The following is a 12,455-nucleotide window of genomic DNA, read 5'->3' on the forward strand; positions in this document are numbered from 1 at the left end:
ACGCGGGATGGCCTCAACGACACAAAGCTCAGCAGCATGGTAGCGGCTGGCTATCAGCTGAAGATCGACTGGCTCACCGTTTTTCGCCTTATTGCGTCTCGCCTGCTACCCTACGTCGATTATGCGCTGCGCGTGTTCTTCCGGGTTGGCGCCAACCTGCTCGGCTTTTTCGACACTATCTACAGCGTCATGCTTTTCGTCTTCTTCTACCGCTACCTCACCCACCTGAAACACACGGTGCTCTACTACGGCGTGGCGAAGCTGTTGCGCGTGATGCAGCCGGAGCTGGGTGACTACCACGCTCGAAGCATCGAGAAGGATATCACCGTCTCATTCATCACGCTTCTGCAGTCGTATTGGCATCTGACGTGGTTTCACTTTTGCATTACATTTTGTGTATTCCGGCTATGGGGGTTCCCTATACCGTTCTTCCTTGGGCTCGTCTCCGTGATCCTGGCGCTCTTCCCGCTCGTACCCAAATGGTTAAGCCCCTGCTCCATCGCACTTGTGTATATGCTCGTGCAGCTTGCACTGCTCACCACCTGCGAGGAGACAAATACCAGTGACAGCGGCAGCAGGCCAGGGGAAGTCTATCCGGCTGCTGCTGCTACCGTCGCTCCTTTCTTATTTTTCCAGCCTGGTCGATCGTGGATCGAGGTCCTCGTGTGGGGTAAACCCTATGTCCTCCACTACACACGCGTCCTCAGTTTCGGCTTGGCCGTACTGCTGGAGTGCGGTGACGAATGGCTGCTCTGCGTTTCGCGGGGACTGTACGGCAGCGTCGACACGCATGCTCCCGGGAATCGCGGCGAGCCGCTGCAGCCCTTTGTGATTGGCACGTCGCTGGTGCTGGGATTTGTCGCCTACGGCACGTACGGCATTGTCTTTGGGCCGTTGACAGTCATCGTGGCGCGTGTGCTCTTTGATAACTGGGACATTGTGCTGGCCAGCCGCGAGCCTGGCTGCCTGTCCATACCCCGGCCCTCATTAGTCGGCCTGGACGGAGAGGACGATGAGGGGGAGGTCTCGATGATGGAGTGACTCTGGTGCAGCCGTACACGCCTTCTCTCGCCACTGAGAGGAGGAGGACTCCACACGTGCACACGTGGTATAGTTGCCCAGAAAGTTTCACATGTCGTGGCTCTACCCCGCACCAAAGCGGTTGTGCGAGGGGGGAGAGACTTTTGGCCACCACCAGCTTTACGCCCAGAATGTAACGACTCACCCGCATATATATTTATATTTATATATATGTGTGTGTGTGTACACTCTAGGGTTTGTGACGGCCATTGCTACCCCTCCCTCCTCCTCCTCCCCCCCTCCAGTAATCCCATATATTTTGCTCACCACACTCCTCCATTACACAATCATGTGTGCCAATAAACGCAACTTGCAGTGAAGGTGTTTGTGTGTGTGTGTGTGTGTATTGCAATATAAACTACACATTACATATACACGCGTCTATATACAAAGGGAGAGCGAAAGGACAAGGGTGAATAGATTGTATATGTGTCTGGGGGCGGGGGGGGGAGTAGTGGAATACACACGTGTGTGTGTGTGTGTATGTGTCTATTGGTCAGCACTGCTCCGCATCTAGACACGTGGGCGACACCAATGAGGGGAGCCGCGTGCTATGCAGCGACAGCGATGTGTCTGCGGATGATCTGAATCGCCTTGCAGCGGTCTTGGTCCTTGGATCACCACCCCCCCCTACACACACACACGCGATGTATCTCTGTCAGCGGCCTCCTTTGGCAGCTCCCAAATGAGCTGAATTCCTTTTCTCCTCGCTTCTCTCTTTACCGAGGGATAGTGCCCCACTACCAATCTTGAGTGCCAGCTTCCTCATGAGAGAGTGTATGTGTGTGTGTGTGGGGGGCGGGGGGGGAGGTGAATACGGCACGAACTCGACTCCCTCACGTGAGGTCGAGGGAGGTGCGGCTACACTCTCAGACGTATCACGCATACCCAAACACACAAATTCACTTGCCGACATCATCGTCGCCTCCCTTTCTTCTCTCCCCTCCCCTTCTTTCACTCCCCCCCCCTCCCCCCAAACAACAAAAAATTTACTATGTGCCCCCACACAGGGAATCTCATGACCTCCCCGAAAGCAGCGGACCTCTCTTCAACTCTTGTAACGACCTGGTGGCGCCAGCATGGACTGGCAGGCCGTCTCAAGAGTTTCCGTGCCGCTCGCCAACCAACGCCGCGTCGACTGCCCCTTGAGCGGACTGCTGATGGAGGCGTATCACCGGTGTGGGCTGCTGACGTTTCGGGAGTGACTACGTCGTCGTCGACTACCACCCCCGCCTGTTCGCCACGGATCGCCACGGCTAGGGGCCAGCAGCCTGATCTGCCGGTGATTCTGGTGAGTGCTTGTTTACTCAGTTACCCTGTAACCTACCGAGGTCCCTACGCACGCCTTCCCGCCTTGTTGCGCCCGACGCCTCTGCTGTTTCTCACAGAGGTGTTATTCAAGGAGTTGGGTCTTGTGCATTGCATTCCGGTGTGTCCTGAGGTTCAGTGGCTAGGGCTGCCGGTCCCTCGTGTGCCGCTGCGGCTCGTCCGAGGTCCCCGGGCCAGAGACAACGCCCCTGATGAGGGCATCTGCTCATCCACGGCTCCGTGCAACTCACGTGTATCATCGCCACCAATGTCGAAAGGAGCCTCAAGTAGCGCCGCGGGCGAGAGTGGGCGCGATGTGCGGTATCTCGTGGACTCTGCGACTGAGGATCGCGTACTGTTGCGGTATAGCGCACCAAACGACAAGGGTGACGCACTGCTGTCGTCCCCACAGCTTAACTCAGCATTCCTGATGCATTTCTTGCACGATCTCAACACCGTGGATGGCATTATTCTCAAATCCTACTCACCTAGTTGTGGAGTGCAAGATGCCCGCCTCTATGAGGCACCCGCCCCACAGTCTTCGTCATCGTTGTGCCATCAACATGCCTGCAACGCTTGCGGGCGTGCAGGCAAGCCGACGTCCACGTCTCTTGCTGGGAGGCGCCCCGATGCATCAACAAGTGCGCCACGCCGCTTTGAGCTCGTTGATGGCTTCTTTACACATCAGCTGCGCCGCTTCCTGGACTCGGCGTACGGTCTAGGTGGGGGGCAACAAGTAGATTCCTGCAGCCACCCCGGGGTAGCAGTACCAGTCATCACTTGTGATCGCCTGCTCACCCATTTCTATGCCGAGGAACACTGTAATCAAGCGCCGTCCACCGGGCGTGGAATTGCAAGCTCTTCCGAGGCGGTGCCGGATCTCACATATCTGGACCGTTTTATGGAATCTGTGCTGCGGCATCGACACTGGCGCCTTTCGCGAGGGCGCTGCTGACCCCCCTCCCCCCTCCCCTCCCCTCCCCTGCCCTTCCCTCAATTCTTTTGGCACAACGCGGTCGTTCTCTGATGGGTGCTGTCTATGCACTTTGTTTTTTTTTCGCTTTCGCCGCGCACGACGGCTGGGTTGATGGCCGAGGACGCCAATCCTCGTCTGGGTGAGTGAGCCCCCGCATGGGGTGGGGGGCTCTGTGTTTATATCTTCATGATCCCCAGAGCAACATTCTCCAAAGGGGGGAGGGGCGTTTAGTCCGCCCCCCCCCCCCCCCCACCCCACCCAACACACATGACCTTCTCTATCTCCTTTGTTTTTCTCCCCTCCCTCCCTCCCCTCACTTCATGCTGCGTGTGCTTTTCCTCAACGCAAACTTTGCGCTGCATCTACGCAGGACTCGCTGTACATATATATATATATATATGTAGAGAGAGAGAGCCGGCCAAGCCACACGTTAGCTTCGACCAGCAAATACACTGGCATACACGCGTCAACACACGAACATATTATCGCAGTAACTAAAGAGACGTGTCAGTCTCTCGTCGCATTCACTGACACCTCATTTTTCACCTTCTTGGCACACACACTATAAGCCTCTCCCACCTTTTTTTTTTGGCGCGGAGGGGGGACGGGGGACGGGCCTGGATTTGCGTGCATTTCCACAAATAATGAACACCGATCAGCTACCGAGGCGCAAGACCGCCTTTAGTGAAGAGTTCGATGTGATGCAGGCTATTCAGGAAGATCGCATGGCCTATCGCGCCAGCATCGCGTGCCACGATCGCTGCGTGAACAACTACTACTTTAATAACTTCTACTGGCGAGAGAAGACGTGCATGGATAACTGCCTAGCGAAGATCAATCAGGCGACCGTCATCACAAACATCAACTACGGCAAGTTCGAAGATGTCAACTCGAAGAAGTAGCGTTCGTGAAAGGCGGGAGAGGGGGGGGGAGAGAGGGAGGACTGAGATAGATCACGAGGTAAAGGGGTTGCTGGTTTATCATGGCCTCCTGTGTGTGTGTGTGTGTGTGGGTGTTTGTGTGTGTGTGTGTGTGTGGGTCTGTCTCTCCCCCCTTTCTTGCACCTGTGTGTCTTTACCACCTGTGTGTGGTTCATGTTGACTGAATTACTCTTCCCTGTCACAATGCCTAAGTGAAATCGTAACAAAAGCGAAGACCAAACTGAGTCGTCACAAAAAGGTTGTGTGTGTGTGTGCGTGTGTGTGTGTGCGTGAGCTGCATCCCCCCTCTGCAAATGAAGGGATGATGACCTTTACAAGCGAGATCATGAGAGATGCCCGTGTGTTGACTTTGTGTATTGAGCGGTGTTGCCTTCTCCCCTTCTTCTTTCTCGCTGGTGCACTCTCCTCACAAACGCTCTTGTAGGCACGTCTCTGCTACAGTGGCCTACAGCGCGGTGGTGTGGGAGCCGTAACATCAGTTGTCTCTTCCCACTTCTTTTTGCGACGACCCTTTTATTTATCCTTTCCAGGTCACGGTGTAGATCGCCCCCCCCCCCCTCCCTCCCTCCCTTGCTCTTCCCTCTCCCTCCCTCCTCCCTCTGCTGCGTGCGGACTCTCCTTCGCCCTTTTGACTTCTCGGTGCCATTCTTCCTGCGCTGATCTCATCCTCAGCAGGGCCGTCGTGTGCATAACCGCACGCACACCAACGCCACCACCTCCTCACCCCCCCAAAAAAAAACTCAACAGCACAGAAGCAGAAAATACGTTAAAACACACACACACATTATTTATATATATTTATATATTTGGAGCAACAATGGTCTTGGCAGAGTTGGGCCAGCGAATCGGGCAGGCGATTCAGCGCATGTCCGCCAAGTCGATGCTGGGCGAGGATGATGTGAAGGAGCTGCTCAACGAGATTGCGTATGCGTTGCTGGAGGCAGATGTAAATGTGAAGATTGTGAAGAAGCTGCAGGTGAGTATCAAGGCAGAGTTGACTCTAACGGAAGAAGGGGCTGGGCTCAACAAGCGAAAAATTCTCCAAAACTCCGTCTTCAACGGTCTCAAGCGCATTCTCGACCCCGGAGTAAAGCCGTTCCTGCCTGTGAAGGGGAAGCAAAATGTTGTGATGTTTGTCGGTCTGCAAGGATCCGGCAAGACGACGTCGTGCACAAAGTACGCTGCCTACTTCCAGCGTAAAGGCTTCAAGACGGCGCTCGTGTGCGCTGACACGTTTCGCGCTGGTGCGTATGATCAGCTGCGCCAGAATGCGACAAAGGCTAAGGTGCGCTTTTACGGCTCTTTGACAGAGGCAGACCCTGTGACGATCGCCAAGGAGGGCGTTTCGGAACTCAAGAAGGAAAGGTATGACCTCATCATTGTGGATACGAGTGGTCGTCACAAGCAGGAGTCGGCTCTGTTCGAGGAGATGAAACAGATCGAGGAGGCCGTGAGGCCTAACGACATTGTCTTCGTCATGTCGGCCACGGATGGGCAAGCTGTGGAGGAACAGGCACGCAACTTCAAAGAAATGGTCGCCGTAGGGTCAGTCATTGTAACGAAGCTAGACTGTCAAACCAAAGGCGGCGGCGCGCTCTCTGCCGTCGCGGCGACGCGTAGCCCCATCGTGTTCATTGGTACTGGTGAACATTTCGAGGACTTTGACCTCTTTAGGCCAGATCGGTTTGTGCAGAAAATGCTGGGCATGGGCGACATTGGCGGGCTTATGGACACGATCCGTGACGCCAACATCGCTGGCAACGATGAGCTCTACAAGCGCCTCCAGGACGGTCTCTTCACGCTGCGTGATATGTACGAGCATCTGCAGAACGTCCTCAAGATGGGCTCTGTAGGGAAGATAATGGAAATGCTGCCCGGGATGTCAGGCAACGTCGGCGCGGCTGGTCAGCAAGGGGACATCACTCTGAAGGGGTTTATCCACATGCTGGACAGCATGACAGCTGTCGAGCTGGATGAGGCCAAAGTCAAAAAAATGATGACACCGTCTCGGATGCACCGCATCGCGCGCGGCAGTGGCCACTCCGTCGCTGAGGTGCAGAACCTGATCATGAGCTACACGAAGTTCGAGGAGTTAGTGAAGAAGATGGGAAAGTTAAACTTCAAGGCCATGACGCAGGACCCCTCTAGCCTCGTTTCAGGTCACATGGGACAGCAGCAGATGGGCCAGCTGGCGAAGCTGCTCAACCCGAACATGCTGCGGCAGCTCGGTGGTATGGGTGGGATCCAGGGAATGGTTAGGCAGCTGCAGCAGGGTATGGGTGGCGCTCCGGGCGGTGCAGGTGGGATGCCAGATATGTCGGCCATGATGCAGATGATGCAGCAGCAGCAGCAGAGGGGGCCGCGGCGGTAGGAAGTAGGTGACAGTGTGATGGGTGTGTTGCCAGATCCTGCAGCTGTGCATCGTTAAGTGGAGGCTGGTCCCGGGTTCCGATGACCGGCTTTTGTGCCAGTTGTTGGGCCACCGCTGCTTCCTGTCATTATTCATGTTTGCGTTTCCAGCTAAGGGTGAGAAAAGTGTGTGTGTGTGTGCATACGTGTATGTACCCCCCCCTTTTTTCCTCCCCCCCCCTCCCCCCTCGCTCTGGACAGTGTGTGTTCTCTCCTCTTGAGCCCCACGTTTAAAAAAAATATTTATATTCAACCACTGCTGCTGCTTCTCATTCTTGGCGCATGCATCGACGACGACGGGCAGCCGCTGTCGCCGCTGCCCCGCCAGTGCGCGCGCGCGTGTGTGTGTGCGTGCGTGTGTGTGTGTGTCCGAGTGTCTGGGGGAGGGGGTGCTTCTTCACTGAGGCGTAAGTGCTACACTTTTTTTTTTGTGCTGTCGTTGAACTGGGTTGTCCTGAGAGTCTTCCTTCATCTCTCTATCCGGTTCTTGTGCGTGTGTGCCCCCCCTGTGTGTGTATATGTGTGTGTGTGTATCGGTGCTTTGATAGCCAGGCGTTGATGGTTACCCCCCTCAACTCGTCTCTGGCAGGTTCTTCTAACAACAAACCAAAGGTATAAACTCGCAGAAGGAGAGAGAGAGAGAGAGAAGCGGTGTACCTCTTTCAGAGATTTGAAATGCCTCTTTGATTGTCTCCCCGGGCTTTCGCTGTCTCTGCCACTGCTGTCAGCGCTGGTAGTGGAACTGTTGGTAAAGCAATGATACCCCCGGGCTTCTCAGCAGTACTCCCCCCCTCCCCTCCCCCTTCTCCCCCCTCCTTACACACACACGCACTCACGAACACACGATTGTGATCCCATCCACTCAATTTTCTCTTCGGCTGTCTCCTTCGCCACAAATAGACTCGTGGGTTCAACAAAGCGCCTCGTAAACGCCTTTGAGTTCATCTTCACTCTCCACACCAGAGCCGCGGGACCCCCCACTCCTCACACCCTCACACACACACACACACACACACACATCACCACCATCTCCACGGTTCACTTGCATACAGACGACCGACCATACATTGCTCCGTAGGGCACGTCAACAGACGACTACAAGGAGGACATAGAAGCCCTACACCTCTTGGCATGCACACCGGCTCTTGTGCCGTGAGCACTCACGTTTTATTTCTGTGATGCTCTTCTCCTGTTTGGTTCTGCTGCTTTCATCTCTCTCTCTCGCGCGCCGCATTGGTCCGCCATCACAGACCTCCACATAGAGACGTTTTGCCTCCTCGCACTACCTTAGATTCTGATAGACATCCCCATCTCCTCCTTCCCCCCCCCCCCCAGACACACACACACAGATACAAACCGACGCGTGCGGCCTTCTCGTTTCGTTTTTTTTTATTCGTTTGTTTGTTCCCTACAGGCCACACGTCAAGCTGTCGTTGCGTCTGCGTAGAGCAACACCCGGCGCATCGATAGAAAAGGAGGGTACACGCCCCGCCCAAACACCATTGGTGTATCAGATCAGCTCACTACGCGAGTATATTTTGGACAGGCTTCGCTCACTGTATCTCAGGAAGAATTCGTGAGTTGGGGTGGGTGGAGAGAGAGGGGGGGAGGGAAGCGGAAGGGGTGAAGCCATCGCGGACAAACGCAGCGGAACGGCTAGAATTCACGCATTCACAACGCAATGTCCAACACACCGCAGGCACGGACGCCTACGAAGCAAGCAATCGGCTATGCGCCGGTGCGCCGTAGGCTGTTGCTCAGTCTCCAAGATGCCCTTATCAACAACTCCTCGCCACCCTCACGCCCCCACGCAGAGCAATCCAGTCCACTGAGCAGCTGCGGCAACCGGACTAAAAAAGAGGTCCATGGGCCATCCTCCGAGAAACGTGATGTCCTGTTGAGGGCGGCATCCGCCTCGAGCGACGTTGCCAGTGCCAGCCGGCACCAGAAGTCAAAAGAGGAAAAAGGGGATTTCCTTGAAGTCACTGCCACCCTTGCATCCATCCTGATACGGCCCTCACAGCGCGCCCCAGTGGCTGCCGGTGGACCAGACGAGACGGAGTCTTGCACGCCCACCCACACAGATCCTCAAGGGGAGCAACACTCGGCGAAGCCGTCAGTATTGCTGCCCAGCTCGCTTCTGGAGCGCTCAGAGGCTGTCGTGGATTCGGCGCAGACGCACGATTGGTCGCCTGTCCCGTCACACGAGCGAGCTGCATCACTGGCATGCTCCTCCGCTCCCTCCTCGCCGGTCTCATCAGGTAAGCACACCGGCCTTGTCGCTCTGAACGTCGGCTCGAGGTATTCTGCCGCCGCAAAGGGCTCTTCAGGGGAGCGCGGGGATGTGTATGCCGTTCCACTCACGAGTGTGCTGGAAATCGGCTCCTCCATCGTATCGATTCCCATTACGCCGAACCGCTCAGCGCCGGTGCACTTCTTTCGCCCCGCGAAAGCGCTGCGGCCGGCAACAGGGGCTCCCATTGAGGAGGTCGCTGCAGCAGATAGCGATGGAAACAGCGCTGATCCAGGTGAAGGCAGCAAGGATGTCCTTCGCTCGGGCGCATCTGCCCAGGTACTCCGCCAAGGGGTTGAGCTACACCTCACCCCACTTCACACACCGCGGGTCATGAATATGAGCACCACACTCAACGAAAAGGAGGTCCAGGAGATCAACGCCGGCGGCGAGGATGTTGCCGTTGCCGATCAATGCAGCCCTTTCGACGCACCAAAGACGATCGCGGCGGCGGCCCTCGAGCAGCGGCAGGTGGATCATTCACAGAAGTACTCGCCTCCGCCCGCGCCGCGGGGTTTCCCTCGAACGAACATCGCCATCCACGCCGAAGATAATCTTTGCACTTATGCAGCAACAGTGTCACCTGAAAGCAGCCGTAGCAGTCCAAACGTAGAACCATCCCCGTTATGTATGCACGATCGTGGAGAACGCTCTTTGGATCCGTCATCCCCGCGTAGCACTAACATGGCAAGTCCAGCTTCTCCGTGGAAGGAGGACCTCTGTGGCATTGATCATGTATTTGATATTGGAAAATACACGGTGGGTGCGATTGCAGGTACACCAGCGCTTCAGCCGCAAAGTGCCCCTCCGCCTCTGCAGGAGAGCAGCAACGTCGTCGATGATTCCCTCTCCCCAGGCGGCAGACCGGGCACTTGCAAACACGTGTCGCCGTTGAGCGGGCCGGGCGTGAACACCAGCTACGGTTGCTCCGATGGCGGCAGTACGCTAGAAAGCCATCAAGCCTGCCGCTTGACTCCGGGCGGCCGTGCCGACGTGGGGGATGACGGTTATGGCAGATCCACCTCCCTGAACACCACAGGGTCGCTGGAAAAATATGGACGGGAGGTAGTGCAGCCACACCAATGTCGACCCGCTAGGGATGTCATGACTGTTGAGGGACTGCGCATCGCGAACGTGAGCAGCGCCGTGTCTTTGGCTCGGAACGACTCAGCTCCTCTGGGCTGCGAAGGCATCCCCACGGCGCTCCCGTCGCATGGGCATGCGAACAACCCCATTTGCTCACGGGATGACGACCGGGGGTTGGCTCTGGAGCCCAGTCCTGCCCTGGCGGCGGAGTTCCATCACCGCGCCCTGGCTGCCTTCATGACGGCCTGCAAGGAAGCTTGGCTACCATCGACGGCGCTGACTGGACTGGCGCAGGCGTTCCCGCACATGTACACACCCCCGTCGGCGGCGGCACAAGTCTCGCCGACGGGTGCCCCCGTATCGGAGATGAGCCTCCTTTTCCAGCTTTACTACAGCAGTCCCTCGGAGAAAGCCGCCGAACGACTCGTCGAGATCTTTTTCGACACGCAGCGGATGCGCTACCTGAACTGGGTGCACCACCTCCAGTTCGAGTTTCTTTACGTACGCATGGTAGCACTGCCCGCTGTGTCCATGTTGGAGGTGTACGACCGCCGCCTCACTTGCATGCGGCGCGACTTGTGCATCCGAGACGCCATCAAGCTCTTCATGCTTCTCCTCCCTCGCCCTCGTGCACCGCAGGCACCTTCAAAGCGTGGGATATTCGCGGCATTCCGCATGGCCCTGCACGCTGTCAGTGGCGACCGTGGCAATGGGAGGGCTCGCATGGCGTCGGCAAAGCGCCGCGGAAGTAGCCACGCAAGCAGCCAGCCGCAGCCATCGCCCTCAGCAGCGCCGCTCTCTGCAACGGAGGAGCAGGGCCAGCATGTGCCGCCGCGCATCGAGCCGCTCTCCGCCTCGGAGCACTGTTACCCAGCTCGCTCCACCGCCCCTCTGTGCGGCGTGGACCCTTGCGCCCCTGGTGGCTGCAACACGTGCAGCGTCAAGGTCGCAGTGTCTTCCCCAAATGGAGGTGCTGGTGACAACTGCGAGGAGGTGCTGGACGATGTGCGCAATGCCAAGGACACCAAAGATTCCTCGCGCGAGATAGGCAGTTGTCATGGTGAGACACCGCGTCCTCTGAAGACGGTTTACCGAGATTACCACCTGCTGGCGGCAAAAAAGGCGCGGCAAGGCGGCGCCTACTCTTCCGCCGCGTCATCGACTGGCTCGTGGCTCCCCAGTTTGACAGGGAGAAGGTTGCATAAGGTGTCAGGGGCCCCCAACACAACAGAGCGTTCGGACACAGATGGTGACGTTTTTTGCGCCGCCTGCGGCACCTCCTCCTCGCGGTGCATCTTTAATAGAGACAAGGGAATGTGGAGGCCCAAGAACGTGACACTGCCCGATGGAAGACTGTGCGCCGAGGAGTGGGTGCCACCGCATAAGTGTCATCGTCCACTACAACCCACAACTACGAAAACGGCAGACGCCTGCTTTGTTAATCTTTACGACGCAGAGGCGCTGAAAGACTTTGTAAAGTAGGCAACGTGTCTGGATGCCGGGAAAGGGGGGGGGGGGGCTCCCATGTACGACTTACGTGAGTCCGCGTGTGCATGGATGTCGCGCACCGATTCTCTCACTGTCACGAAAACTAATAGCTGATGCAAGAGAGGAAGAGCAGAAAAGGGGGTCGGAGAGAAGTAGCAACACAGAACACTTGGCTTATGAATGCCCATGTATGTATATATACACGCGCTGTGGATTTCATTTCTCTGTGTGTGTGTGTGTTTGTGTGTCAGCTCGTGAAAGGCAGGGGAGATGCGTGAGGTGCTCGCATAACCCTCCCCCCCTTCCCCAGCCTGAAGGGGGGGGGGCGAGGGAGAGCGAATGGAGCCGTGTTGTGGAGGTGACGTGGGTGAGTATATCAAGTGGAAAGGAGGCGTCTCGAGTAAGGGATTTTTGAACAATCCTTTCTTCTTCGCTTGCCGACCCCCCCCCCCCCGCGCGCACACACACACACGCACGCACACGTCCTTGTGCAGCACAGCCGCGCTCGTCGTGACTCCCCCTATCCTTGTTCCCCCCCCCCCCCCAAAAAAAAAAAAACAAGAACACCAACAGCAAGCGCCGCGCACTCCCATCCGTTTTATAGTTGCATGAGGGAGTAGGAGGGAGGAGGCTGTTGAGAAGACTCGTGACGCCCACCCATCCCCGCACACTTTTTCTCCCCCCTCTTGTGCGGACGGACGTGGATGGGGGAGATAAAAGCACAATGAGGATGTTTCATGGGCTCACGTACATACATCTCTCTGCTGAGCCCCCCCCCCTTCCCCCTCTCTCTCCATCTCAGCGAGGGTCATCAAAGGGAATTTGTGTCTCCGCTAACACTGCCACCTGCGACTTGAGTTTTTTTCGTTTCTTT

General features: G+C 56.7%; 4 protein-coding genes across 4 annotated transcripts; all 4 read left to right on the plus strand.

Annotated features, from left to right (window-relative positions):
• Positions 1–2,098: 2,098 nt before the first annotated feature.
• Positions 2,099–3,343, plus strand: JKF63_05550 (uncharacterized protein; the record flags this gene model as incomplete). Its single annotated transcript, XM_067901507.1, has 1 exon — positions 2,099–3,343. One exon carries the CDS (start codon positions 2,099–2,101, stop codon positions 3,341–3,343), a length of 1,245 nt encoding a protein of 414 aa, XP_067756773.1.
• A 665-nt stretch (positions 3,344–4,008) lies between these two features.
• Positions 4,009–4,266, plus strand: JKF63_05551 (uncharacterized protein; the record flags this gene model as incomplete). The annotated part of the gene is made up of 1 exon (XM_067901508.1): positions 4,009–4,266. The coding sequence occupies one exon, from the start codon at positions 4,009–4,011 to the stop codon at positions 4,264–4,266; it is 258 nt and encodes an 85-aa protein (XP_067756774.1).
• An 856-nt stretch (positions 4,267–5,122) lies between these two features.
• JKF63_05552 (uncharacterized protein) lies at positions 5,123–6,676 on the plus strand (the record flags this gene model as incomplete). The annotated part of the gene is made up of 1 exon (XM_067901509.1): positions 5,123–6,676. The coding sequence occupies one exon, from the start codon at positions 5,123–5,125 to the stop codon at positions 6,674–6,676; it is 1,554 nt and encodes a 517-aa protein (XP_067756775.1).
• A 1,719-nt stretch (positions 6,677–8,395) lies between these two features.
• JKF63_05553 (uncharacterized protein) lies at positions 8,396–11,575 on the plus strand (the record flags this gene model as incomplete). The annotated part of the gene is made up of 1 exon (XM_067901510.1): positions 8,396–11,575. The coding sequence occupies one exon, from the start codon at positions 8,396–8,398 to the stop codon at positions 11,573–11,575; it is 3,180 nt and encodes a 1,059-aa protein (XP_067756776.1).
• Between the last annotated feature and the right edge of the window lie 880 nt (positions 11,576–12,455).

This window comes from Porcisia hertigi, chromosome 24 (assembly GCF_017918235.1).
Source record: "Porcisia hertigi strain C119 chromosome 24, whole genome shotgun sequence".
Taxonomy (NCBI): Eukaryota; Euglenozoa; class Kinetoplastea; order Trypanosomatida; family Trypanosomatidae; genus Porcisia; species Porcisia hertigi.